The sequence below is a fragment of the Halichoerus grypus genome, chromosome 3, assembly GCF_964656455.1.
Source record: "Halichoerus grypus chromosome 3, mHalGry1.hap1.1, whole genome shotgun sequence".
In the NCBI taxonomy this organism is placed as follows: Eukaryota; Metazoa; Chordata; class Mammalia; order Carnivora; family Phocidae; genus Halichoerus; species Halichoerus grypus.
In genome coordinates, this window is record NC_135714.1 from 34658888 (window position 1) to 34684909 (window position 26022).

Sequence of the window (26022 nt, forward strand, 5' to 3'; positions counted from 1 at the left end):
CCTTGAAGCTGTATGTATACAATTCCAGAACATGTGGTCAATTCAGTGAATACCATCAGTCACACCACTTGTTTGGTCTTCAGTGCACCAAACAACTAAGTGATTGAAATGCTCATCGCTCAACCCATCACTCTGGCATTGCGTCAACAAAGTCTGAGTGAAGGCTATGGAACCTGTGGGTCTATGAACCTACGAAATCAAGCATTTAAAAAAGGTTTTGGACCTTTGGAGGTTTCTTGACTGACATAATGAAAACTTAGTTTGTAAACTCGAGAGATCATGTCATGCCTTTCTGATCAACATGGTAGAATTTTTTTTTTGCGGGGGGGGGTGTTTCTAAAATAACTGAAAAAACCCCAGGTGATTTCCAACGAATCATTGTCTAGCAGGGACCTCTTTTCTCTGGCTTTTTCATATAGGCCTTGTCAATGTTGAGACAGCACAGTGTCACTTATCCTATTGTCTTTGCTGAAAGTATGAATTCAAGTCTTTGGAAAATATAAAGACAACTTATTTAAAGAGAATGTTTGTTCGTTGTCTCTTACAATAACTCCATGTCTCTATCTTCTCTACTCTAGCCCAGTCTTCTGTGGGGACCAGCTCTGCTCAGGAAGCAGAGCTTACGTGAAGGTTTCAGACAGGTGACCAGCAGCTCACCTATTGTTTTCACCCTCACTGTCTAGCCAGGAATCAATTCAATGCAACTGTGGTTTTTTTTCTTTTTAGAATCTGAAAGCCTGTTGTAGGTTCCATAGACTTCCCCAACAACCCTACAGTGGATTTCTATTTGGGAACTGTGGCAGTAGGTCAGAGACTTAAGGTTTGAGATGTGTCAAGTCTGGCAGAAGGACGTGCTTTGGACTCTCAGGTGATGGTAACCGGACACTGACAACTGGAACCCTTGAGAGGACCAGCTGCTACAGTGTCCAGATTTTGTCCACTAATCCCCAGACCCATCCTGAGAATTTTTATTGAAGACCTCATCCTGGGAAGCCTGGTGATCGATCCCTTCGTAAAACGAGCCGCCATTGTGCAGGAAAGTCCCCACCGCCCGCCCCTGCCGGGCGTGCCCCACGGCGTCGCTGAACACTTTGTTGATCTGCTCCTCCGAGGGCATCCACCAGTCGGGGTTGGAGGTACAGTGCATCCTAATGAATTCTGTGGGAATACACAACAATAAAAAGAGAGAGAAAAACAGCTGGTTTTTGCAGAAGATGATGGACAGGCTGCTTACACATTTACAAAAGCTCTAGAAGAAAAGCTTTATGGGAAATCCAACGTGATGTTATGATGATGTCATTTCTTAGACTCAACTAATTACATGTAAGCCTTCTACTCATGTGCAAAAGTAAAAATCATGTTAAGTGAGGTGATCCTCCTAAGGAACATTTGCTATTGAAATGAAAGGTAAATCTGATTTATAAGATGTACTATACATCACGCTTAGTAAAAGTTATGGCATACATTTCAAACCTACGTCAGTATCTGCTCACATTTTTAGAATGTTCACTATTTCTGGAAACAGCAAATATCATCAGTATGGTATTCTTTAACCAGCTACTAATTTGCAGATTAAGTGCAATAAGAGGACAAAATCTCAATGGCTGAGAAACTGCCTGAATTTTGGTTCAGAAGAGATTTCCATGTTTTTAACACATATTATAGGTCATACTTATTTCTCTAATTGGGATATCCACACATGTACTGACAAATATTTCTTAAATGAGATTTCCTCTAAATATTTAATTTCACCAGAAAGCAATTAGCATGCCCGGAAGGGTGAATGTATAAAAAGGAACTAAGACTCCAATGAAACAGACTCAGCCTCCCTTTAGGTTGAGCTCACACGATCCTTTCTTCTGTTTTCTCAGGGCGTCGGGGCACATACATAACTCCTACCTAGCTATTTTAATATGGACACTTGTAAACTGAATTGAGCATTTTGGAAAAAGTTCTAAGTCAACCTCTGTTATTTTTGCACAGCTGACTACAAAATAGTCCAAGGTGACTATTATTTACACACCGTTTTTTCTCCAACAATGCTCCCTTTACAAGACAACAGGTCTGGTCGCAGGACTGGATTTGTCTGAAATGACTGCGTGAAATCCCGGCCCTATTTGCCCTTAGGAGAAGCTGATGCTCTTCGAGTATTTGGACCCCAAAAATCTCATGAATTGAACCGTGCCCTTCTCAGCAGGCAGAATCTAGCTTAGCAGAGAAGCAGGGGTATCCCCTTCGATTCTGTGCCTGAGCTGAGAGCCTCGCTAGCCTCACCGGAGACCCAGCCCCGGCTGCCTCACTCAAGGGAAAGAACAGTGTTCATTCAGCAACTCATCCTGCAAAACTGCCAGAATCAGATGGCTTAGCCTAGGGTGCAGGCCTGGGAAGCACTGAAGGATAACTCCCTATTCCTCTTCTGTCCCCCTCCCATCCCTACAGTAAGTTATCTAACAACTGTTGGAGTTTCCCTCTGTCTAGATCCCCCACTCATATCAACACAAGGAAATAAAGACTAATGGATGAGGACGCTGCGACCCTGGGACTCAGGGAAGGTGCTGCTATGTGACACCTGTCAACTTCCACTCTCTCCTCGGCATCCGCTGCTGAGACAGGACTTTCTCGGATACTGTGGTAGACTATTAAAAGCTCACTCTGTTGCACAGACAGGACACATCTTCACAGGCCCTCTTCCCTCTAGGGTCAAACCACCTGCAGGAGCGGTCAGCCTGGAGTCTGGTTCCATTCCAAACTGTTTTCCATCACTAAGTGTCCAACGGTCTGAGGTTTCCTTGGCTGTTCTAATCTTGCTCACCCAACACGGACGTCCACCCCGGGAGTTACCAGGTCTGAGGCTTTATGAACGGAATCCCCTCTGGGTCACAGGAAGGCCCTAGGAGTTCAGCTTTTGGGACAAGCATAAAAATGTTTGGATCAGCCGCCCCTGACACAGACCATCGCCGTTTTTTGCCTCTGGATTCTCCACCCAGGGCGGGGGGCGGGGCGGGGGGTGCTGTGGCGCCAGGTGAGGCAGGAGCCGGAGGGTACAGATGCTGATTAGCCCACCTGGACTGTGTCCATGTCACAGAGGGTCGGGCAACGTTCTCAGGGCAAGGCGCGGGTGCTTTGGGAGGTATGTTAACCTCTCAGTTTCACTCACTTGCTGCTTAAAATGTGAAATGTTGAATAAGAATTTCTGGAAAGGGATACCGTTGTGAGGCCCCTTGTCCTGACTCCCCTTATGGGCCCCAGGGCAACTCCTTGGAGTACAGTGTTCCCAGGAGAGCCCCAAGCTCACAGACGCCTCTGTTACTCTTGGTGAGTAACTCTGTCAGCTCTGATGATGAGGAATAAAAGAAACTATGGCTAGTTTGCTCAGACAGACCCTGGAAATTCCATCACCCATGTTAGTAAGGAATCTTCAGACCGGCTGACGGGGTGCTCTGGCGCACCGTGTCCAGTTGATATGGGCGTTGTCATTCCAGGTGGTTCTCTCAAGTACGGGCCACCTGCACTAGAGTCACCCGGGGTGGTTGTGATGAGCAGCAATGCACGCCCCTCCCACTCCCACTCCCGACCCGCTGAATCAGAAGCTTGGGGTGGGCCCGAGGAATTTCAGCTGCTAATAAAACCTCCATGTGCCTCAGGCACACTCATGTTGCAGACTACTGTGGGCATCCCAGGAGGGGATGCTGGAGTGTCCTTTCTGTACACCAAGGCCTTATCAGTAATAGTGTCTCCTCACTGTGACTTCCTTGCCAGGAAATATTTTGATCCCTGTCCGGAGTAAATTATTAAGTTTTTCCAACCAATAAAATTACTATTGAAACACACAGGTCAATACTTGAGCTTTTTGATGTGAATTTTTCAGGTGTGAACAGTGTTCCTGTTGGCATTAGAATGCTTCTACTTGTCTAAAAGGCTGTGTTTTTATTTGCACCTGCTGAATCAACTGTGTACCTCTTTTGATTCTTCCTTCTCATCCTCTGCCTGGCCTACCACAGTGTGGATCAGCTGCAAAGTAGTCAGCTGTTAATACTGATGAAATGGTATCATCGAAGCAATATTTTTAATATAGAGACTTTAAAAAAACTAACAGAATAAAGTCTGACTGGGCAACAGATACTTCAGGCACCCCAATATTAAGGAAAATTAACTCTAAATAAATATAAGGAGTTGGGGGCAAGTCCTCTTGAGAAGGTAGCTGGAGGGGGAGAGGGGCACAGGCTGCAAATGGAAACGGGAGATCTGCCTTTCCTAATTTTTAAAAAATTCCACCCCTTCCCTTCCTCTGTGCGTTTCCCCATGCTCCAGTTTTGCTGGAGGTGGCCTTCTGTGACAGCAAAGAAAATCTGAACTTGAAGCGTGAAACATGAGGTGCTATGCGATGCTTATGGGCCATTCCGTGAGAATGCCAAGGCTAAAGCAAACGAGGAATTTTTAAAGAACTTCTCGATACCAAGTAGATGGGCCACATGAAGCCTATAGAGGTCTCAGCGGGAAAAACTAAAATACAGTCAGGGCTGGACACTTGCACGGGGGAACCAGAGCCAATGCGGTGAAATGAGATCACAGATGGCGACACTGAGCGGAAGGATGCAGTACCTCGGAGGCATGTTACTTTAACTGGATCCAGAGGGCGTCTTTCAGGACCTGTCTCTCCTGACTGCACTGACCTTTTCCTTTTCCCAAGGCCGCATGAGTACTTAAGCTCATCGGTTGTGAAAACAAATCTGATGAGGTATCGAAGGAGCCGCCTCCCGTCTTTCTTGGAAGAATTTACAGCCTCGTCCCACTGTTTGCTCGTTATGTAGACAGGATAGTTGTTCAGCAGCTGCTTGCTCCCCTGCAAAAGCCAAGTATTTTCTCATTACCTACTTAGCCAGCCCGCTGGCCAGGCAGCCAGCCCGCGAAGGCGATCTCCATTTCAAAGGCAAACATGCTTTTTAACCAAGTGGCTCGGCTGACAATGAACCAGGTATTGAAGAGCACAGGTAATTGCTCGCACTCAGAACGGGCACTTTTCAAATTACATTTGCATTTTCTATAACAAGAGCCAATGAGGTATAATGAACACCTTTGAAAGAGGAGCTATTTATAACTCGCATTTTAACAGGTAGGTTAAAATGTGTCAAGATCCAATGACAGGGAACACTATTTAAATATAACCCGTAACTTTCCCTTTCAATCTATTAAAATATGCAAAAATGACTTTGAAGAGTGTGATCAAACAGGTCTCTTCATCCTCTGGTTGGCGGTTAAGTATTTTTAGAAATGATGCTGGTGGTCTATTTTCGTAAGTTACTACTTGTGTTTAATTCACCTAACACCTGATAGCCATTGCATAACGGTGGAAACGGCATTAAAAAGTGAATTTTAAAAGGGGGGAATTGTGAAACCCCCCCAAAATCATCATTAATAATAATAATGCCAACCAGGTTTCCTCAAATGATAGCTTCTGCAAATGCCACTATGTCAACTCAAAACTTTTCTTCCTTTTCATCTTCTTAATTTATGTCTGCTATAAAATTCCCAGGCTCAAGAGCTGCAGTGGGACTAATTACAGGAATTTCTGTAACATTTATAAGCCATGTTTAGTCAATTCCACCTACACAACCGTTACTTTAGTTCTGGTTGTCCATAAAATTCTACAGTCCAGGACAAATTAATTAACCCACGATCTCAGTTTTAATGTACTCCTTCCCCAGTAATTAAGGTGTACAAAATAAAGAAGGAAAAACTCATCCAGTTTTACAACTCTGCAAATCTACTACAGGTGATAAATTTGGCACCGTTTGGGGCTGAGAGGGTTGTTTCGAACCGTGCTGCTGCTGAAGCCCTGAGGAGGCAAATGGCCCAGGAGCCAACAGGGAAGAGGCAGCCAGCTTGTGCTCTGAGGCGGCCGTGGGGTCACACCCACGCAGTCACCACCACGGTGTTCACACTTCCTTCACCTAGCAGCATGTGACTCAGTTTCCTTCCTAAGGGAGGCAGTTGAGGCACATGGCTTGTGCTTTGAATTTACAACAGCTGGAGTTTGAGCTGGATCTTGGTTCCGGGTCTTATTTGTGTTTCTTGAGCAAGTGACTTCAACTGGTTGGACCGAAGCTTCCGTGTTTATAGAACGGGTGGAACTAAATTATCATGGGTTTAGGACGTCAGTACGTGGGGGCAGAAACCTACCCCTGGCTCTGGTGCTATCACGATCAAAAGGCGGGCAAGAGCCCAGAGGTTCCAAAGGGCCCCTCAGCCCAGGCTGCTGTTGGACGGCAGGAGGGGAGTCAGGGTGCGGGGGTGTGAGGGGGTGGGTGACCGAGTCTGTGGTGGCGCAGATGGAGAAGCGAGGAGGAAGGAAGGAGAATCCAGGGGGTCAGGCGACCAATTCAGTGAGCCAGGCTGTGGGGGACTGAGGAGTCAAGGTGACCCCCAGATGAAAGGGTGATGTCCTTCCCAAAGACAGGAACAGATGGTCACGGCAGGGAGGAGAAGGCAGACAGCAAGGAAGAGAATTCTCCTGCTTCCCATGCACAGGGAAGGACGGGGTTGCGGGGGTTCTCATTCGTTGAGCCCTCCGTCCTCAGGGCAGCCGGTGGGTGGGGGGGGAGCTAGGGAAGGTGGAATCCAGGGCCGGTTGCCTCAGACCACAAACTGTGTCAAGAGTATTTCTGCGGAAGAATGTTACTAATAACTGTCACCATTTACTGAGCCAGGGACGCACAGCCTGAGGCCAGCCCCAGGCGCCCGGCAGCCCCGGCCTGTTGGCCCCTTCACAGGAGGCGCCGCTGGGTGCACCTGCAGAGCTGGGCTGGGGGGGCAGGCCTGTGACCGGCCACTCGAGTCTACACAGCAGCTCTGTCAATGCAAGGAGAATAATCCCAGCTTGCAGGTTTGTGGTGAAGAAGCCACGCGTCTCCCCACCTGAAGACGAGCCCACGAGGGCGGCGCTTTTCAGTCGGCTTCACTTGATGCTCTGCTCTCAGGGCTGAGAACAGTGTCCGACACACAGTAGGTGCAACAAACATTTGTCCAACGACCACTGCAGTAGACACTCGCGTGGCCGGCACGAAGCACACACTCAATAACGGTGGCTACAGCCAAGAGTTTTTTCTCTTTTTTTTTTTTAAACTGCTATGGCCCTGGGACATTTGGATAGCTTCTGATGAGTATTAATTGGCAAAGTTAAAGAACTTCAAGGAGAGCAACAAAGACAAGGGACCATTAAAAAAGGGGTACTGGGGACAGAGGGCTTCTGCCAATCCTTAATTTAAGACCATCCTCTCAGTTATGGTTCTTGTAAGTCCACCTGTCAGCCTTAGAAAAGGGGACTGAACAGCTGGTTGTTAAACCTTCCATTTAATGTTGTGCAAGTAATTTTTAAGATTTTATTTGAGAGAGAGAGAGAGAGCGTGCACAAGCAGGGGGAGGGGCAGAGGGAGAGGGAGAAGCAGACTCCCCACTGAGCAGGGAGCCCGCCTCGCCTTGGGGCTCGATCCCAGGGCTCCGGGATCATGACCTGAGCTGAAGGCAGACGCTTAACCAAAAGAGCCACCCAGGCGCCCCTAATGTGCAAGTTTTAAAAACAGCTTTCCCTTGGGTGTCTGAGCTCATGGGGCAAGCCAGGATTCCCACAGCAGTTTGGCCAAGGATGTTAAATCCTTTTCCAAGGTCTCACAAGGCAAAAGCAGAGCTGGGAACCTGGTCCCTGAATTCAGAGCTTGCCCCCAAACCAGAGTTGAGTCTGTTTCAAGAGGTGCCTGAGATGAGGGAGCTCATAGCCCAAGGAAGAAGCTTTCTCAAATCCTTAAAAAGAATCCACTTATACAGAAGAGCTCAATAGCTCTCCACAAAATGAAGCTCTCCCTAAGTGTAGAAATACCGTTTGGAGGTAATTTTCTTCAAGAAAAAGGAAAAGAAAGAAGAAAGTCATTCTCAGCCCCAAACAACTCAAATGCTTCCTGTGTTATGGATAAGATTTACCACACTATTTTAGCATAGTTAATAGAAATAAAAAGTGATCAATAATACTAATGAGAAAATGCCCATGTGCCTGAAATGATAGTAAAAATAGCATAATAATGATGATGATGGGTAACAAAAGTTTAAATATTCCTATCCAGAGGAAATGTAGATATGTCCCCTATTTTTATGTTTTTATAGAATTCTGATTGCATATTCTCTTCAATTAGCCACTAACAGGTTATTAAACTCTGATCTATGAGTCACTTTGAAAAAAACAAAACGAACCACCCTCATTTAATGTATTCACAGACTCACAAACAAATGGAAGACCTATGTATGCATTATTATTTAAGTAACTTCTGAATTACTCTTATTAGGAACAATGTGTTCTGTCAGCAGAGAGAGGATGTGGCAATCGGGGAAAGCTTCTTGGAGGAAGTAGGCCTTTTGGAAGTGCTTTTTTGGTACAATAGAAACGTCAAGGTCAGAAATGTGGACCCCGTTCTAGGGAGCAATGAAAGGATTTTAAACATGTGACATTCCTTTTGGATCTGTAGTTTAGAAAATTAACATTCCAGTGTGGAGAAAAGAGAACAATCCCTTCTAACAGTCCAGGTACAAAGTGTGAGGAAGGAGGTAGGGAGAAGAGAGACTACTCAAGGTGGCTGTAAAACAAGCAGATGTCAGGAACGAGGAAGAGGGAGGAGTCCGTGATGCCTCAGAAATTTCTGCCTGGGGTTGGGAGAGAAAACTGGGGTAGGGCTGGGCATTCAGAGGCCATGGCAGGAGTTCGAGGGTGCAAGGGCATCCCACTGTTGGTCAGGCGGTTGGACAGAGCAGCTGGGAGTTGGGGTCTGGTAGCCCAGATCCCAATTTGGGACTTGTTAATCTGCACGTAGCTGGTGTTCAGAGAAAGAACATAACTGGGCAGAGAAGGGCAGTGGACGGCGAGGGAAGGGGATGAAGGGTGGCACTCTGGACAACAGTGGATGCAAAACTCCTTACAGCACAAGAAAAGGACGGGGAAAAGGAGAAGAGTCCTGACACTGAGGCCAAGAGAGAGCATGGAGGAGGAGAGTGGGGTCCTGGGGAGGACGAGGGCCGGAGGAAGGGCCCCCGCACTGCACAGCCGGGGAAGTTACCAGGACCACTCGCAGAGGACTCTGGGAAGCAGTCGAGGTGCAGCCAGATTACGGGGGGTGGAAGAGCAAGTGGAAACTAAGACCGGAGTAACAGACCAGTCTTTCAAGTGTTCAATCCCTAAGAAAAACGAGGTCACTGTTCTGTAAGTGCCTTTGACAACAGGCACTGGGGACACACGTGGGATGAGACCTGCGTCCCACCTTCACGGAGCCAGATGCATCGTGGGGCAGAGTGAAGTGCTGACAGAGGCTACACTGGGGGATGGAAAGAGAAAGAGAAGACGATGATGGAGGGACGGAGGGAGCACCAAAGCAGGCCTGCTTTCAGGGTGGGAAGACTGGAGTGTGTCTGACCCAGTAACCCGGTGCACAAGACTAGGAATGACCGATGGCTCGGCGTTCTGGGTGGGGGGCAGTGGAGGTGGAAGGACAGATGTGGGTGGGTGGCATGGCTTCCTGGGTGGGGGCACCAGGTGTGTAGGAAGATAGACATCAGTGCGGCGGAATTCACTGGATTGAGTTCAACTTGGTATCGCTTACTTTTTTGCTGAATTCAAGAGGGAGGGTGGTGGGACCAGGAATGGGGGCTGGAGGAAAAGAGCAGAGATCCCTGAAGTAGCTTCTCCAAACTTCAGGTGAACAGAGTCACCACCTCACCCGGAGGTGAGAGAGCTTCAGTGTGCACCAGACTGATGCCACCTTTTCCATCCTCTGGCCTCTCTTATGTGCAGAAACGTGGAAAGGAGTGTGTTCTCGTATTTCTTCAGCTGCGAGGCATGGGCTCAGGGTGGGAAGAGCAGGTGCGCAGCTGGATCTATGAAATGGTACGCACGAGGATGGAGCCTTGAGATGATTTTAACTAGGCACAGGGAGCGTCATAGGATGTGTGATGACGAGATGAGAGAGAGGGTCAATGGCCTGCCATCACCAGCATGAACAACTCACCTTGCCAAGTGCAGGAAGCTTAACTATGTGAAAAGAACTCATCTATTGTTATCAATGCAAGACGTTTCTAACCCCAGCAATTGCTTCTTCCACTGGATTTAGGTTCTAAAGTCCATAAGATAAAAGTAACACATATTCAAAACTGAGCCTTGAGAATCTTGTAAGAATGTGCCATGTTTCCACTGACCTACCATTCCCAGCAGAACAGACCATCTCTCCTGCACTTTGGAAGAGACTGTGGTTGCTTCTTATTGAGGTCCATAGGAAGAAATGTTCTGGAGCCCCAGTGTCTGGAAGACATCCATCTAACACAGTGTGGGAGGTGCCTGAGAGCAAGGGGCTTTCTGGAACCCTGGCTCTGCTAGAGAAGGGCAGGTTGGTGCCTCCATTTCAGCCCCTCCCCTGAAAGAGTGCCGCCAGACTGGCCTCCACCATTTGAACTGCTGTTTCTTTGTCTCCCCCTCTCGGCGCACAGCGTTGAATCCTGGTGAGTTTGGGTACGTGCACGCTCTTCCTCCACGGCGTATACACGCACAGGTAATAAGAGCCACAAACCTCAGGGAGTCAAAGCTGTGTCCTGCTAGCCAATGTGCTCGGGGGTATCCACACACGCTATCAAGAAGCTTCATCTCAAAGAAATTCCGAACGGAACCACATCTACCTTCTTGCTAGAAACCCACCTCGGCTGGCTGGTCGGCGGGCTGAGGGGCCAGGAGCTGATTGTGGTGCCGCAGCACGGTCTTCAGGTAATCTAAGACGGTCTGGCAGGGCACTGTGTGCAAGAGATGACAAGGATTACACATTAGCTATCCCGGGACAAGCAAACGAAAAGCTTTAAGGTTTAAAAAGTTTTGATGTAAACTTCTAAAAAAAAAAAAAAGACTTATTTTCTAAAGGAAACAGAATCTTCTTTCTTTTGACATCCGTAGTTATTTCAGTTTGTAAATACAGAACAGATGTTAGCTACAGTTTGGGGAGAATTTTTAGGGCTCAGCACAATTCACTGTAAACTTTCAAGTCATACTCACTCTAGGATGAATTTGGGTCAACAATAAGGAGGATCAGTGAACCACTCACAGAAGAGACGTTTTCTTGTTTTCTTTGACTCAAGTTGTAACATTAGCACCCAATGATGCTTTTTAAAATCAAGGTACTGCAAACTAATGTTTCACCAGTTTTAAATCAATAATATAATGCTTGCTTTTAATGACAGATTCATTCCTAAGTTCTGCAGTAAGCAGGAATGCCGTGCAACATAAACCTGCTTCCCAACGTGGATACAGCTGCCCAGAGTTCTTACCGAGCTGGCCCAGTGCAGATTTGGTTACTGTGTCTTCCGTTAACTGTCGCACTAATTTTCTGAGGCTTAATCTCACAGATTCATTGAATAATTACAATAAAACTGAACAGATATTAACCCAACATGGAGCCTTGACAGTTTTGTACCACTGCATAAATAATTCCTTCATCTTAAGATTTGTATTAGACTCCTTTCAGGGGTAGTATTAACTAATTGCTTTTAAAGGTCTTGGTAGCTTAGTTAATAACCTAATTTATAGGAATTATTGCCACTATCTGTCTCAGCTGTGGATTTTCTTAGGCTGTTTTTGTCACATTAAAGACAATAATAAATATTTAACCTAAACCCCAAATTTAAAGTATCACTGCCTACCTTCTGCACTTTTTCTCACTTTTTTTTTTTTTTTTTAAAGATAGCAAACAGGAGTTACCATCTTTATCCACACTGCTAAAAGCTTTGGATTTTTTAGGTGACATCACATTGTAACATATCAAAATGTACATCAACATCCTTTTGAAGACTATGAATGACAGCAAGTAGAAGTAGCTTAGGAATTTTTCCTTCTTGCCAAAAAAAGTATTTTCTTAAATAACCATCCTTCTGGACCTGTGTCTTACAGTCCTTGAATACGGTCTTCAAATTGGAGAAGCATTTGCTGAACAACCACAAAGTCAATGAAAAGAAGTCATACATGTATCAGTTTGGAGTAGGCCTTTTGTCAAACCAAAGTTCAATAAAACCTGTCAAGTACCTCTAATTTCACCAGCCCTTCCCTGGCACATTGCTAGCCCTGATCCTCACAAGGCAGAGGCCTCCAGACCCCCACCCAGCCCAGGGCTGGAGCATGTCCCTGCAATGACAGACTTGGAACGTCACTCCCTACTGGGGCTGTCTGGAGGGTTGCCTAGATTTATACGTGGGAAGCTGTACAATCAAATGAAACACTTTTGGTGAAAAAAGAAAATTAAGTCAGTGTGGAAAGTAGAGATAGTGGTGTCTATTCAAGAGGGAAGAAAGTGGAAGGAAAGGTAGTATCCCGACCCAGAGCTACACCATGCTGCCTTCTGGGAGAAGCACTGGGCACCGAGAAGAAAATCACGGAAAACCTCCTGTTCTCTTGCCCTGCTGTCCTGTCAACCTACGGTTCTGTGGAAGCACTGTGGACTTTCCCAGTGAACACATGGGGCCCTCGGAGACGAGGAGCAAGGGGCCTGTGTTTCCTGCAAGATTCTTGCAGTCCAGGGCAGACACCGCTCCTTTGGCTTTCAAGGGATGAGAGAGTGAGGTCAGGGCTTCCAGCAAAAGAGCAGCGGGATCCTCAAGGAGCTGATTATGCCCCAGATGCATTCACATCTAATTGCCTCCTCATGCACATTCTGAATATTAAGCAAGTCACTCTTGCTGATGGAGAAGCTACCACCTCAGACCCATTGGGCGGGTTGCATTTGTTCACGTATGCATTCTGCAAAAGAAAGGCAGATACACCTAGCAGGTTTAATGACACTATACCTGAGGAGCCAAAAACTGTAAAAACTTCTATTAAAGGGAAGGGAGAACAGAAAGGTACCCCAAATGTCCCTAGTATCTATCCTGATATCAATAATTATAATTTCCGCCCCCTCCCCACCATATAATAGCATTTTAGAATGCATACCAGAGAATCCTGGAAGGAGTAGAGTAACTGGGAGGAAAAAAGCAAGTTAGTAAGATCTTTCGTGTCAATAAAGCCTGAGAGAAATGGTTTACAAATGCTCCACTGGGTATCTAAGACATCTAGACGAATGTACGACTCTTGAAACCAGACTGGCCCCCTAGCCTGGACGGCTTGATGTCGTCATGGTCAGGGTTAAGTTCATTAAATCCGCAGACAGGGTGTTCGACACATTCTCAGACAGTACTAGTAAATATCAATTAGCTGACAAAAAGACGTGGAAATGGGTCCTAAAATAATTCTTGGGTACTTTTTTCTCCTTCGTGTACTTCCCCTGGCACTAGGAACTGTTTGATTCTGGGCAAGTTACTTAACCTCTCTTAGCCTCTGTTATCTCATCTATAAAACAAGGATAATTACCTACTGCATATAGTTACTGTGAAGTAATACCTGTAAAGCTGAAGGCAGCCAGTAAATACTGCCCAATGTAAGCTAGTCTCATTTTACGACTCGGAGCCTAGTGAATTCCTTGGAGGTCACTTAACTGACTTGGTTGTTGCAACTAGTAAGTAAGGTTCTTCCCAGGAAAAAACTGCTCCAATTCCGTGTTTTTCCCACATTAAGGATGCCTGGGTCTTGAGTACCTAATTTTCACTGCAGATCATTACATTAACATCTTGATCAGTTCCTCTAGCATTAATTATTCTACTTTGCTGTATCATTGTTTTTAAAGACTCACAAAATACAACACCTACGATTTTAGAGGGAGACGGAAATTATTTACTGGCCCGATGACCATGCCATCTGTGCGCCTGTCTCATCTTTAAGGGTCCTTTTCACGCTGTGTCTGTAAAGTCTAAGCTCCTGACTGTAAATACGTGGAGACAAACGATAAGCTTCCAGTGGGGCTCAGCCTTATGGAGGCACGGTTATGCTTCTGATTAGGACACTGTCCTGTCTCCGTGTAATTTCACTGACAAGTGGAGATGCCACAGCATGCCTGACACTGGGCTCGGATTTGGGACACACATGTGACGTTGGCTTCATCTCTGTCCTCAAGGAGCTTCCATGGCTACATGGCCTGCCTCTCCTCCTATCAGGACACCCGGGAGAGATGGAAAGAGTACAAACAAATACACACATAAAAACCTCCCGATACTGACTTTCACAGAAGTATGCATGATGTACAATGGGAAGTGGTGAATTCTGCCCGGGAACTGGGGGAAGAGTTTGTTACAGAGGCGGGTGTCTCCCGAACTGGGTCCTGAAGGATGAGTAGGAGTTTTTCAAGTCGGGAGAAGGAGAATATGTTCTTGAATGGGGAGGAAGAGCAGGAGTAAGGGAAGATCAGAAGCCAGTGTCAGGCTGCTCAGGAATCACCAACTGTCCACTGGGGTTGGAACACTTGGTATATGGTGGGAACCGGGAGTCGAGTCTCCAAAAGCGGACAGGAAAGGATTGAGGTAGCGCAGGACCCCATGTGTCATAATGAGTGCTGGAACTTACAGACCATGTGAATGAAGCCTTTAGAGGTTTGTCAGCAGCAGATGGTCTGTGGCTTTTCAGCGGGGAGAAGCTGGAATCTGGGAGGAGGTGAGTGGCTATGCAAACGTCCATGCTGAGATAGGCCCGGATGAAAACAGTGGGGAGAGGAGGAACCCAAAGTGACGGGCATCTGAGAGGTGGAGTCCAGAAGGAGGCTGACATGACGTTAAGCGTTATGGCTGGATCTGAGGTTGCTAACCTGGGTATGTGACTGCGTTCTGACCTCTTTACACAGTAAGACTACTACTTATCATCTAAGAAAACCACTTGAGATTTCTGTATTACTGGGCGCAGGACAGTTTCCCTCTCTCTGTCCCTGAACGTTGCTATTTGTTGAGCACTTACTGGCAGACCTGGGAGGCACTCAGTTGCTAGTTAGTGAACATAACACTTCCAACATTCCAACAGTATCATTAACCTCACTGTACAGAAAGAAGAAACTGAGGCTCAGAATGGTTAAGTGACTTGCCAAAAACCACAGGTAGTAGCAAATAGCAGAAATCCAAAACCAGGTTTGACTCCAAACCCATTCTCTTTCACCACACATAGAGCAATGTCTCCCTCGATCTCACAGCCATAGCAAGAGTTGTGATGACTTTTACCAATTTCTAATAAAAAGAGCTCAATCCTGTACTCCTCTGTTCTTATCATTTGCTCCAAGTTCTTACTCAGAATATATTCATGGGTCTTCCTCCTCCTTAGAGTCCCCACACTACATGTGGTCCTTATGCTTCTGAGGACCCGAAGCCGTTCTGAATGTTTCTCCACAGGCACTGTGGGCATGGGTGAGCAGGGGGCTGGAGAGAGGGCCCCAGCACGGCTACACCGCACTCACTCCAAGGGCTTTTAGCTGTTGCAAAATTAGTTATCCAAAAACCTGACATTCCTGATTATCCTTTAAAAATCTTCTTAGGAAATGACAACTGTGGACTAATAGGGTCAGAGCTGCATAATCCAAGGTGAGTTTTCTGGTTTGTACCCTTGAGTTAGTACAGTCGATCCTCATTATTTGCAGATTCCACGTTTTCCAATTTGCCAACTTGCTAACATGTATTTGTAACTGTCATGCCCACGTGTGTGAGGCTCTGGCAGGCATCTGCGGGCTTCTGCGGGTCACTGAAAACCCCAGTGGCCCGGTGCGCATGCTCCCCAGCTGAGGTCGAGCAAGGGAACGCTCTGCCTGCTTGTTTCAGCTCTTGCACCGCAGCAAATGTTCTTTCCATGTGCCACGTTCTTCACATTTATGTTCTTTTTGTTGGCGATTTCGCTGTTTAAAAGGGACCCCGAATGCAGAGCTGAAGGGCTGTCTAGTGCTTCTAAGTGCGGGAAGGCCGCGATGAGAGCAGGGAGAAAATACGTGTTAGATACGTGTTAGATAAGCTTCATTCAGCAGGAGTTACAGTGCTGCAGGCTGTGAGTTCAGTGTTATCCGACAACACTATATATGAAATGAGGTCTCTTTGAACAAAAACATACATAAACATGCATTGATCGGTTGATAAAAAATGTGACCAGGGGTCCTCAAAAACCCAGCTTTGTATTTCCCCGAGGAGTGATGCCTCGGTATTTGCTAATTCAGTGTCGACGGTGACTTTATAGAAGGTAACTACAATGAACTGTGAGAATCGACACGGCAGAATTTTTTTTTGCGGGGGGGGGGGGGGGGGCGGTGTTTCTAAAATAACTGAAAAAACCCCAGGTGATTTCCAGGGTGAAAGGGGATAATAAACTAGATCTAGAGTCAAGAGGCTTGGATAGTAATTCTAGCTCTGCCACAGACTTGACCTGTCCCGGCTTCAACCTCTTTGTCTATAAAGTGGGAATATTAATATTTGTTCAGGGTTCTGAAGATAAATTGAGATAATCATAAATGTGCTTTTTAAAAAGTAGAAAGTCCTTTAATAATGTCAGTAGTGTACTTCTGTATATTTGGCACTTAGAACGTCTCAAGGTATTTTTAACATGTCATAATTATTTTACTTTGGAAGTTATTTTCTAAAATTACCATATTTTATGAATCTAAGACCCACATTTTTCATATTTGCTTGTTCAAAGAGAATTCTAAGGGGCAGTTATGATTCACAGTGTTTTCTTCTTAGTGGAAGATAGAATATTGGTGCGTCTTGCATTCGATGGGGTCTTAAATTAGATGACATGTGGTATTTGACATCCACCCTCCCTTAGGAGTTCTCTCGCCTCGTGCTGCTGACCATTAGCTTTCTAAACAAGTGTGCTGGCTCTAAGCTGATACTCCCTCCAGGAAGACATTTCCCCAACATTTTCCTTCTTTTATTTTTATTTTTTAAAGATTATTTATTTATTTATTTGACAGAGAGAGACATAGCGAGAGCAGGAACACAAGCAGGGGGAGTGGGAGAGGGAGAAGCGGGCTCCCCACTGAGCAGGGAGCCCGATGCGGGGCTCGATCCCAGGACCCTGGGATCACGACCTGAGCCGAAGGCAGACACCTAATGACTGAGCCACCCAGGCGCCCCATTTTCCTTCTTTTAATAAGGTCTCAGCTTTTCATATTCCTGATCCAAATATCATTTCCTTCTGCGGCCCTTTTTACTTTTAACTTATCTTCACTTTCTTTTAAATAATTTAAACTTTTCAACGGACTAACTTCTGGTGTGATAATCTAACGCCAAAGAGTAAGTGCTAGTGCTCCTTCATCCACATCTGCAAGTCACTGTGAGCAGGAAGTCAGAGGACTATTCTCCAGAAGCCCCTTGCTTGCATGTGGTTGACATTCAACAGGCCTTTGCTGACTCCTTGACAAAGAATACAGTAACCCAGGCCCTGTCAGGTGGTGCGGGAAGAGCACCTTCCCCAACCTCTTTCTTTTTGGTAATGTCTGCACTTTCTTGTCCCCTTTCATAGCTGCCCAGCTGAGCCAATTTCCCCCTGTATTCTAACAGGCTCATTGGAAGTCCTACTTCATGAACTGCTCCCAGGTATGAACGCCTTATTTCAGGAAAAAAATGAAAAATAAAAAAACCCAGGAATCTCAAAAGTCATTCAACAGCACAACTCTGGAACAGCCGAGAAGGGACTAAAATCAGTGCCTCAGCTCTGACCTGGGCAGGTGTCCCTATCTTCTTGTTAACCCTATTTCCTCCGAATGCTACTTTCTCCTTTGTACTCATCCATCCTGCTGGGCTGTAGGGAGAGTAATCCCACAACATAAGGGTAGTTTCTACTACTGGAAGGTCCCAGGTCCCCGGCCCTCCCATGGAAAGGCACTGGCCTTTAGAACAACAGAAGCCTGCTGGGGCCGTTGGGAAACCTTGACAATGCTTAGAGAAAATCCATCCCAAATTATCCAGGAGAGCTACTGCTTGCAAAATACTCCTGTTACATGCAAAACCAGACAGCTTTTTACTTTTAACTCATCCTCTTTACTACTTTATCTACTTTATCTATCACTTGCTGCACTTTTCTTCAAATGGCCGTCTAAAAATAACGAATTTCCCTCCCCCAAAATTCATAGCTAATAGAGTGAAAGGTGGATTCTTAGGTGATCACCCACAATCTAGTTTGTTGTTTAGCCAAAGATGGAGTTTGGGCAGTGTGGGCAAGGGGACAGGGATGCCTGCTTCAAGTTTTCATTGTAAGTGACACATTCAGCTGGATGCCCAATACTAAGGCATCCCTATGTAATGAGTACATGTGTTAAGTAATCACAAATAAGCTAATCTTTCTTTTTTTTTTTTTTAGAGAGAGTGAGTGTGTGTGCATGGGGGAGGGGTGGGGGGACAGAGGGAGAGAGAGAATCTCAAGCAGACTCCATGCCCAGCATGGAGCCTGACATGGGGCTCGATCTCACGACCCTCAGATCATGACCTGAGCTGAAATCAAGAGTCAGACGCTTAACTGACTGAAGCACCCAGGCACCCCTTAAATAAGTTAATCTTTCTTGAATTTTATGCTATTTTTTTTCTATTCATAACCGACAAACTGACTTTCTTTTCTTTTTTATAAAGATTTTATTTATCTGAGAGAAAGAGAGAGCATGCACCAGCAGGGAGAGGGGCAGAGAGAGAGGGAGAAGCAGACTCCCCGCTGAGCAGGGAGCCTCACACGGGGCTCGATCCTGGGACCTTGAGATCATGACCTGAGCCAAAGGCAGACACCTAAACAACTGAGCCACCCAGGTGCCCCAACAAATTAATTTTCGTTTATATAGTTGGGTTTCAGTATGGATTGTTTACAGCAATCATGGTTCTCCATGTGAAATGGCTTTTGATTCAAGTTCATGGAGCGGTCTGTCAACAGGGCTGGACTGTTTACCCTAACAGTGGTGACCACAGCCTAATTTCAACCAGTGTCATTCAATATCGGACCATCTAGAAGGCTCAAGAAATTGCAGCATTTCCATCTTTCTGGGAAACAGAGACAGTGATTAGTGGCAGGTCAGCGATGAGTTATCCGTGACACAGACATTTCACCTGGTACAGATTCGGGAAACTGGAGGACTAAACCCCAAAGTTGCTTGGTATTTGCCCAGGACAAGCATTTAGGACTGGGAAGTAGACAATACCACTCTGGACGTCTGTGTTACCTGTCCCTGCACTCTGAAACTCTGAGCCACAGTTCTGAATGGCTGATGTAAGTATCTAAAATTCGCTGATCTCCAGGACACTATTTTCTCCCCCAGGGAAAGAGGAAGATGGGGAGCAAGATGGAAAATACTCCTTTGGGGATAAAACTCCAAGTTAACCAACCATAATTTATGGAACTGTGAAAGCTGTAAAACCCCACAGTGTGTTAGCTGTAGCCCACTCTCTTGGACTTGGGAGAATCCAGAGCAGCCCTTGTTCCCCTGCATTGAGTTCTACCCCGGGTCTCCTGCAGTTGCTGCCTGCTGGCTTAGAAAGACACCACGACCTTTTACCTAATCCCAGGGCTCAAAGGCAAAGGGAGAGAAAGGATTTACTTCACCTCCTGATTCTCCCCCACAACACAATTGCACTAAATCTAATTCCAAAATATTCTGAACCAAAACTCAGGTCTATTTGGGGGATGCTTTTAAATGAAAGGATGGGGGGCGCCTGGGTGGCTCAGTCGGTTGAGCGGCTGCCTTCGGCTCAGGTCATGATCCCGGGGTCCTGGGATCGAGCCCCGCGTCGGGCTCCCTGCTCAGTGGAGAGTCTGCTTCTCCCTCTCCCTCTGCCTGCCTCTCTGCCTACTTGTGCTCTCTCTCTCTCTGTCAAATAAATAAATAAAAATCTTAAAAAAATAATAATAATAAATGAAAGGATGGAAGGAAAATAAATTTCTGGTTTGGCAATTCTTAACACCTGCTTTTGTTTTTGCTTTGTCTGTGCACTAATAAACAAGTGGATAGTATTCTTCAATATTTCCTTCTTTTTAAGTCAGCTGCCAAACTGAGTGGTTCAAAGACACTGAGTTAGGAAAAGAACAAACATTCTACTTATATTTATGTATTAGCCTTAAAAATTTTTAATGTGTTATACATACTTTATTTTGAACACACTATATTAGTACAGTAGGACATGTTTGTAACTAACCAATAAATGTGAACACTGGGGGGTACACGCTCAAAAATGTTTATTAAGGGGCTGTGTGATTAACGGGGTTTGAAGATTTGTTCTAATGATCCTACTCTTTTGTAAGTCACAGACATGCAAGAATGAATTCAAAGATAGAAGCAAAATCGGTACTTAAGTAAAAACATGGCCTTGCAACCCAGAGAAGATCTTGCCATAAAGATGACTTTACTAACTCTCCAAATCTAGTGTCTCTAAGAGGCAGGAAATGCCTGCTTCGCCAGGGGCACAAATAGTTTGGGATCAGCTTAATTACTGGTCTGTCTTTGATCTATTCCTCTTAGTTTACAACTTTCAGGGGGAGGCTGCATGCTAAACCGAGACTATTGCCTGCAGAAACTTAACAAGAATGGCAAGAAATTAACGGAACAGAAGAGACCACTTGCTCAGTACTACTCACGTCCCCCCTCTGAAAGCATCATTCCACTTTACTCTCTATTACTAATAAAACACATATAATGAAGTCTTTAAAAATACAAAAGCCACTTTTAAAAAAGAGGGCCACTTTCTGACGAAAACTGAGGCTCATGACGCTTGGCCTACTGCACTCTTCAGTCAAGTCTGGAATCACGTTTATATGGATAGAGACATCTCTAAACAGACGGTGGTCTTCAGGCCTTTCCCCGACCTAAACATAGACAGGACAAAGCTAGTAGTTTGTCCTGAAATTTCCATTTGGCACTGGAAGGCGAAGGCCACCCTGTGAGCATGTCTGTTTTTCCCAACTTTTCTCCCTTGCTGGCCAAAACGAAAATAGATACACCTGCCTACACACACACACACACACACAGAGCTGAGACAACGGGAGGAAGGATCTGCAGGCGGCTTGCAAGGAAAATGGCACGGTACCTGGGATGCTCTCTAATTTCCGTCTGAGCTCTTCATTTTCTTGTTGCAGTGAAATAACCTCCTGCTCCAGCTCTTGGCATCTCGGACAGTAGCCTTCCTCTTCCTCCTCTTCCTCCTCCTCTGGCAGAGTAGAAGAGGATGGGTGACCATGGGATTCAGAGGTCGCCGGGGAGGTCCAGCCACCTAGTGTATGCACGGGGGAGGTTGACAGAGGATCCACGTCGGCCAGGTGGCCGTACTCACTGACCGATGAGGTGTTTGGAGTCGGGAAGCTCCCCGAGAGCAGGTAATTTTGTAGGGAGTCAGTGAAAACCCTCAAAAAGGCAGAAGTCTGTTGTTTCCTTTGCATATATTGCATGTCTACGTCTACGTTATCTGAGGTCTGACTGTGGACCCCCTTCCCGATGGGACAGTGCTCCTGTCTTTCAGTATAACTCGAGCCTTCCTGCTTTACGCAAGAAATCATGGATTGGGAATGGTTGGAGTCCAGAAGCTTTCCTCCACAATTTAAGAGACTAAGAACTCGACTGCATTGCTGGGCAAAGGCATCCAAGATCATTCGACTCTCTGAAACACACGAAAAGACACATCAGAGACGGATAGCCAAAGACAAGGGGTAAGTGCGGTCCTCAATGTTGAGCTTAACATTCAAAAATGTTAAAAATATGTATTTCTACTCTCCGTCCCAAACTAAGGTGACGAGGTAGGATGCATTAGCTTCCTATCATTCTGCAACCAGAGGGGTGCCTGAGGAGTTACCCCCACCCCCTCACTCTGGGAAATGGCCGCACTGTGACTTTGGGCACCATACAGAGCTCTCCCTCGCTGTGGCATTAACTGGCCTGCACAGGTCTGAACTCACACCTTTGGCTTCATTAATATCCTTACTCTAATGAATCGAGCCAGCCACGGCAGACTCAATTCCTCATTGATGGGAGGGCTTACAGCAATCATTACTTCTATTTCTGGAGTGCCCTCATGCCCTTGCTATTAATCAGCTGATACAATCCCTGCCGAGAGTACGTTGCTCCCAGATGCAAACTGGAGAAAGATAAGTCCTTTTGAAGAGCTCACTAGACATCTAAGGTAAAACAAAGAGTGGCCTATAAGGCAAATGATGACAAGCCCGAAAGCAAAACGGTGTTATCCCACAACTGTGTTCACTATGCTTTCTTTTCATTTATCTGTGAACCTGGATTTCTTGTCAAGGCCAATGTTTAGGCCAATCTGTATTAAGTATCACGTGAAAAGCAGCAGTGCCTCTTCTTAGAGCCTCTTCCATTTGACTGCCACGTCTCTTAAAATGGCATGTGTCGAGAGTGATGGTTAGTTCACAGAAACATATTCAAAAGCATATTAATCGTCAATCAATGAAAAGTAAAAACCAAGTGGAAAGCAATCAGTTTAGAAAAACAAGCAAAAACCCTTCAAACTGTGAAAACATGTTTTCATGTTGTCAAAGGGTCTTGAACATTCACCCTAAATGCGAATGTCACCAGGTACATTTTCTTCTTTCCTGATCACCACCCAGAACAGACTATTTATAAATACAGAGGAATACTTTATAAGGCTTACCTAGAGGTGGTGGATGCCTCTCATTTCCTCTCCTCCCTACCCAGAATAATGGCCACAAACAAAATACTGTAGATTTTACATGCCAGTAACTATTTATGATAGAAATTTATCTAGCTACTTGCTGTCTCTGAACATGTTGATCAGCTGTATTTTTTTGGGGGGGGGATAAACTTTCAAAATGAAAAATAGTGAGATGCTTGAGGGCTTCTATGGGGACAACAAAATATTTACTGAATATATGCAGGGCCTCTTGTAAATAAATAGATCTTAGTTTATAGCATTTCACATTTCCTTGGCTGGGGAGGCAAGAGCACTCTGGGCAGGCTGCGAGTCCACAGGACTATTTTCTTCCTGGCATAGTGCTTTCCCACTCTTAGGAACAATATAACCCTTAGACACAGGCAGGAGGGCCCCTGCCCTAACCATCCTCCTCCATCCCACCCTCTCCCCATGGTGAGGTACCCAAGATCCAGGAATTCCTTACTCAAACTGCTTCGAGGGCCTGTGCTGGACTCTTCCCTGAGCCATTCTCCCAAAGACAGACCATGGTGCCAGGGCCTGGAAGTTTGGACTGGGGCATCCATTCCTGTGTATGTGAGGTTCCTCCTAGTGGAAGATGAAGCTGGGGGTGGGGAGAGAAGGCCATGGGCGGGCTGAAAACTCCAAAATCAAATCTGGTCATTAAGAAGGTGTATTTATCAGGGTAGGTTGATGGGAACATACTTTATTTAACAATTTGTTAATTATTTAGATATATGATATGAAGGTCTGCATTTGTACTCTTGACCTAAATCCCACAAATATTAGGCACAGGCCTGTTTTTTATACAATGCTTTTTGAGTCCTGAAGAAAGAACCCGATGTCAAGTACAGTTTCAGGCTAGAATTGGTTGATGGGCTGGGAACTTTGTTGAAGCAGCAGCCAGGATAAAGTCCACTCGCTAACTGGGAGAAAAAGGGATGTGGATATGGGAAGTATCTTTTTACACCAAAACACTGGAATTGATGCCTCTATCCCCTGCCAGGTGGAAGGGAAGAACTGGGCCCACGATTTAAACCAAAAAGTAATGGGGAAAGACCTCAGATATTTGGTATTATTTCTTTACACTGACCCAAACCAAATAAACAAAGTAAACAGTTAACCGTACAAGTGGGAAGACTTATGATGTTGCATTGTCATTTTCACTTCCAGGTTTTTGTTCTTTTATTAGTAAAATCAAAGGATGATATTGATTGGGAATTTTCAATTCTAGCACACTAGCAGTTTTCATTCATTTTAATCCTATAATCCCATTCTAGACCTGAAGTTGTATTTACTGTTTGCATTTTAATCAGCACAGTCCCAACTGATTTACATCCTATACACCTTTAACATAACCTTGATGAAAGGAACAAAATATGAAAAGAAAGGCTAAAATAGAAGTGTCTATAAGGAATTACTCGAATATATTTGTTCAATGTCCTAAAGCACACTCAGTAGCTTTCATCATATTGATAAATCACATTAGAGTATAGATTTTAAGGGAAGAAAACCTGACTTAGGGACAAGCATGATTTGTTTTCTTAATTGAAGGATAAACTCGTAATATGCTGAAAAAAATCATTACATAATACACTACCTTATGAAGATAATGCATTAAAGTGCTCTCAGAATATCAGAGAATAGCTACAACCATAAAACAGTTCTTGCCTTCAGTTTTTAAAACTGCTTCATTCTGAATTTGTTCTAAGAACTGAGATGCAAAAATAGCAACCATAAGCCTTAAAGTTGAATTTCTCCTCTTTTTGGTACCTTAAAACATTTAAATAGTGTTTTAACATCAATACGTGGAAGAATACGATGAAAAATATTACTATTACACTTGGCAGAAAACAGCACATCTTTCTACTTACTACATATTGCAGCCAGCAATACTTCAGCTTTCCAGACAGAATATAATTAGAAATGCAAGTACTGTGCAATGCCCATTATCGCTAAGAAATGGAGAAAAGTTCTGTTTTCATATGAACACAAATGAATGGTCACTGACCCATGATTCTTAATTGAGCAAAGTGTGAACATGTATTTTGAATTTTTTTAACTGTTTTTTTTTTCCCCCTAGTTGCAGAATGCTCCACTCAAGTGATGGCAGGGAAGTACAAAGTCAACAGTTTACAAAGGGGCTTTAAAACTACCTACTTTATTCCTAACTTCTCTAAAAGTAAACACTGCAAAATGTTAATTAATCACGAAGCACTGTAAAGTGACCAACTGTAATTTATTTTGCTCTACTGTGCAATCTGTTGGGATGATATCATGTTGCAAACTGTGCCTAGTCTGATTCCAAAATCTGAACCCGTGATTATTTTTTTAATTAAAAAATTCATTTCTAGAAAATCTTCTGAATTTAAGTGGCTTAAAAAATTCATTTCTAGAAATTCTTCTGAATTTAAGTGGTTTAATCCATCCTAAATCTGGTAAGTGAATAAGAAGAGGGATGGGAACTCGGCAATCAAACACAGGCGCCTTACTTTAAAGGCCTTCTTTGTAAGTAAAGCCTTGAATGGAATTTGCCCATCACAGCATATACCCAAGAGTATTTGTTACTATGAGGAAGATCACAGTCGTTGAGATTAGTGGTAACCTTTTGATTTTAGCCCAGCGAAGGGTGAAATATATTAATATTAAAAATGCAAAAGCAGAAAATAATTTTTTGTGATCTGCTATCATGTACCCATACGTTATATCTACCAAAAGGATTTTCAGCTTGTCCAAAATACATAATTTCCCTAAAACATTAATATAACTTCTTAAGAGAGGACTTCATGACATAGAAAATAGAAGTTAGAAAATGAAAGCATCTTTGGGAGCATCACCCTTGTCTTAAATCAATGAACTATGTCTTTTAAAAAAAATGCCATCCAATTTTTTTTCATAATGGCAAACATCAACACAGCAAAACAGGATGCAATTTTTCTAAATAAATAAATCAATGATGTGTCAAAAATTAACAGATGAGTTAATATACTCGGTGCTATCAAAACCAGATGGTGCTTCCTAATATTCATCCTGCTCAGTCAATCCCTGAATATTTTCTGGACCATCGGTATATAAAATAGGATGCTGCTATTTGTGATGGCAAACAAAAGCAATCATGCCTGCCAAGCACATACTATAACAGGCAGCATTTCAGCTCTGCTAGACAGAAAGTAATTAGAATGCTTTTAATGTCCAAAAGAATGATGCTGATAGGCTGCCACAGATGTGTAGATTTATGAATATTTATATGGTGGTTTATAGCTGACACTTTTATCAGTTGAAGAAGATAAAATATCTGCCTGACTCAAAAGCTTGACAGTCAGGTTAATAAAATCTCATTAAAGAGAATGACCTATGCAATTATATAGGATTTATTGTAATTCATTTTTGATTGTACTCTGCTTAAAGATGCAATTTCCCATTTCCTGATGCCAAATTTAGGCTGCATATCAAGATCTACGTGGGTTT

General features: G+C 44.5%; 1 protein-coding gene across 3 annotated transcripts in view; it reads right to left on the bottom strand.

Annotated features, from left to right (window-relative positions):
- Positions 1-779: 779 nt before the first annotated feature.
- BEND4 (BEN domain containing 4) overlaps positions 780-26022 on the bottom strand; it is a 28724-nt gene continuing 3481 nt past the window's right edge. The window contains exons 2-6 of one of the 3 annotated variants that reach the window (XM_078068557.1): positions 23021-23158; positions 20962-21528; positions 10724-10815; positions 4603-4843; positions 780-1158 (exon numbers count right to left, since the gene is read on the bottom strand). In XM_078068557.1, the coding sequence (XP_077924683.1) occupies positions 941-1158; positions 4603-4843; positions 10724-10815; positions 20962-21528; positions 23021-23158 (1256 nt within the window). In that variant the 3' untranslated portion in view covers positions 780-940. The remainder of the gene's footprint in view (positions 1159-4602; positions 4844-10723; positions 10816-20961; positions 21529-23020; positions 23159-26022) is intronic. The other 2 variants (XM_078068558.1, XM_036076969.2) reach the window with 2 other exon arrangements.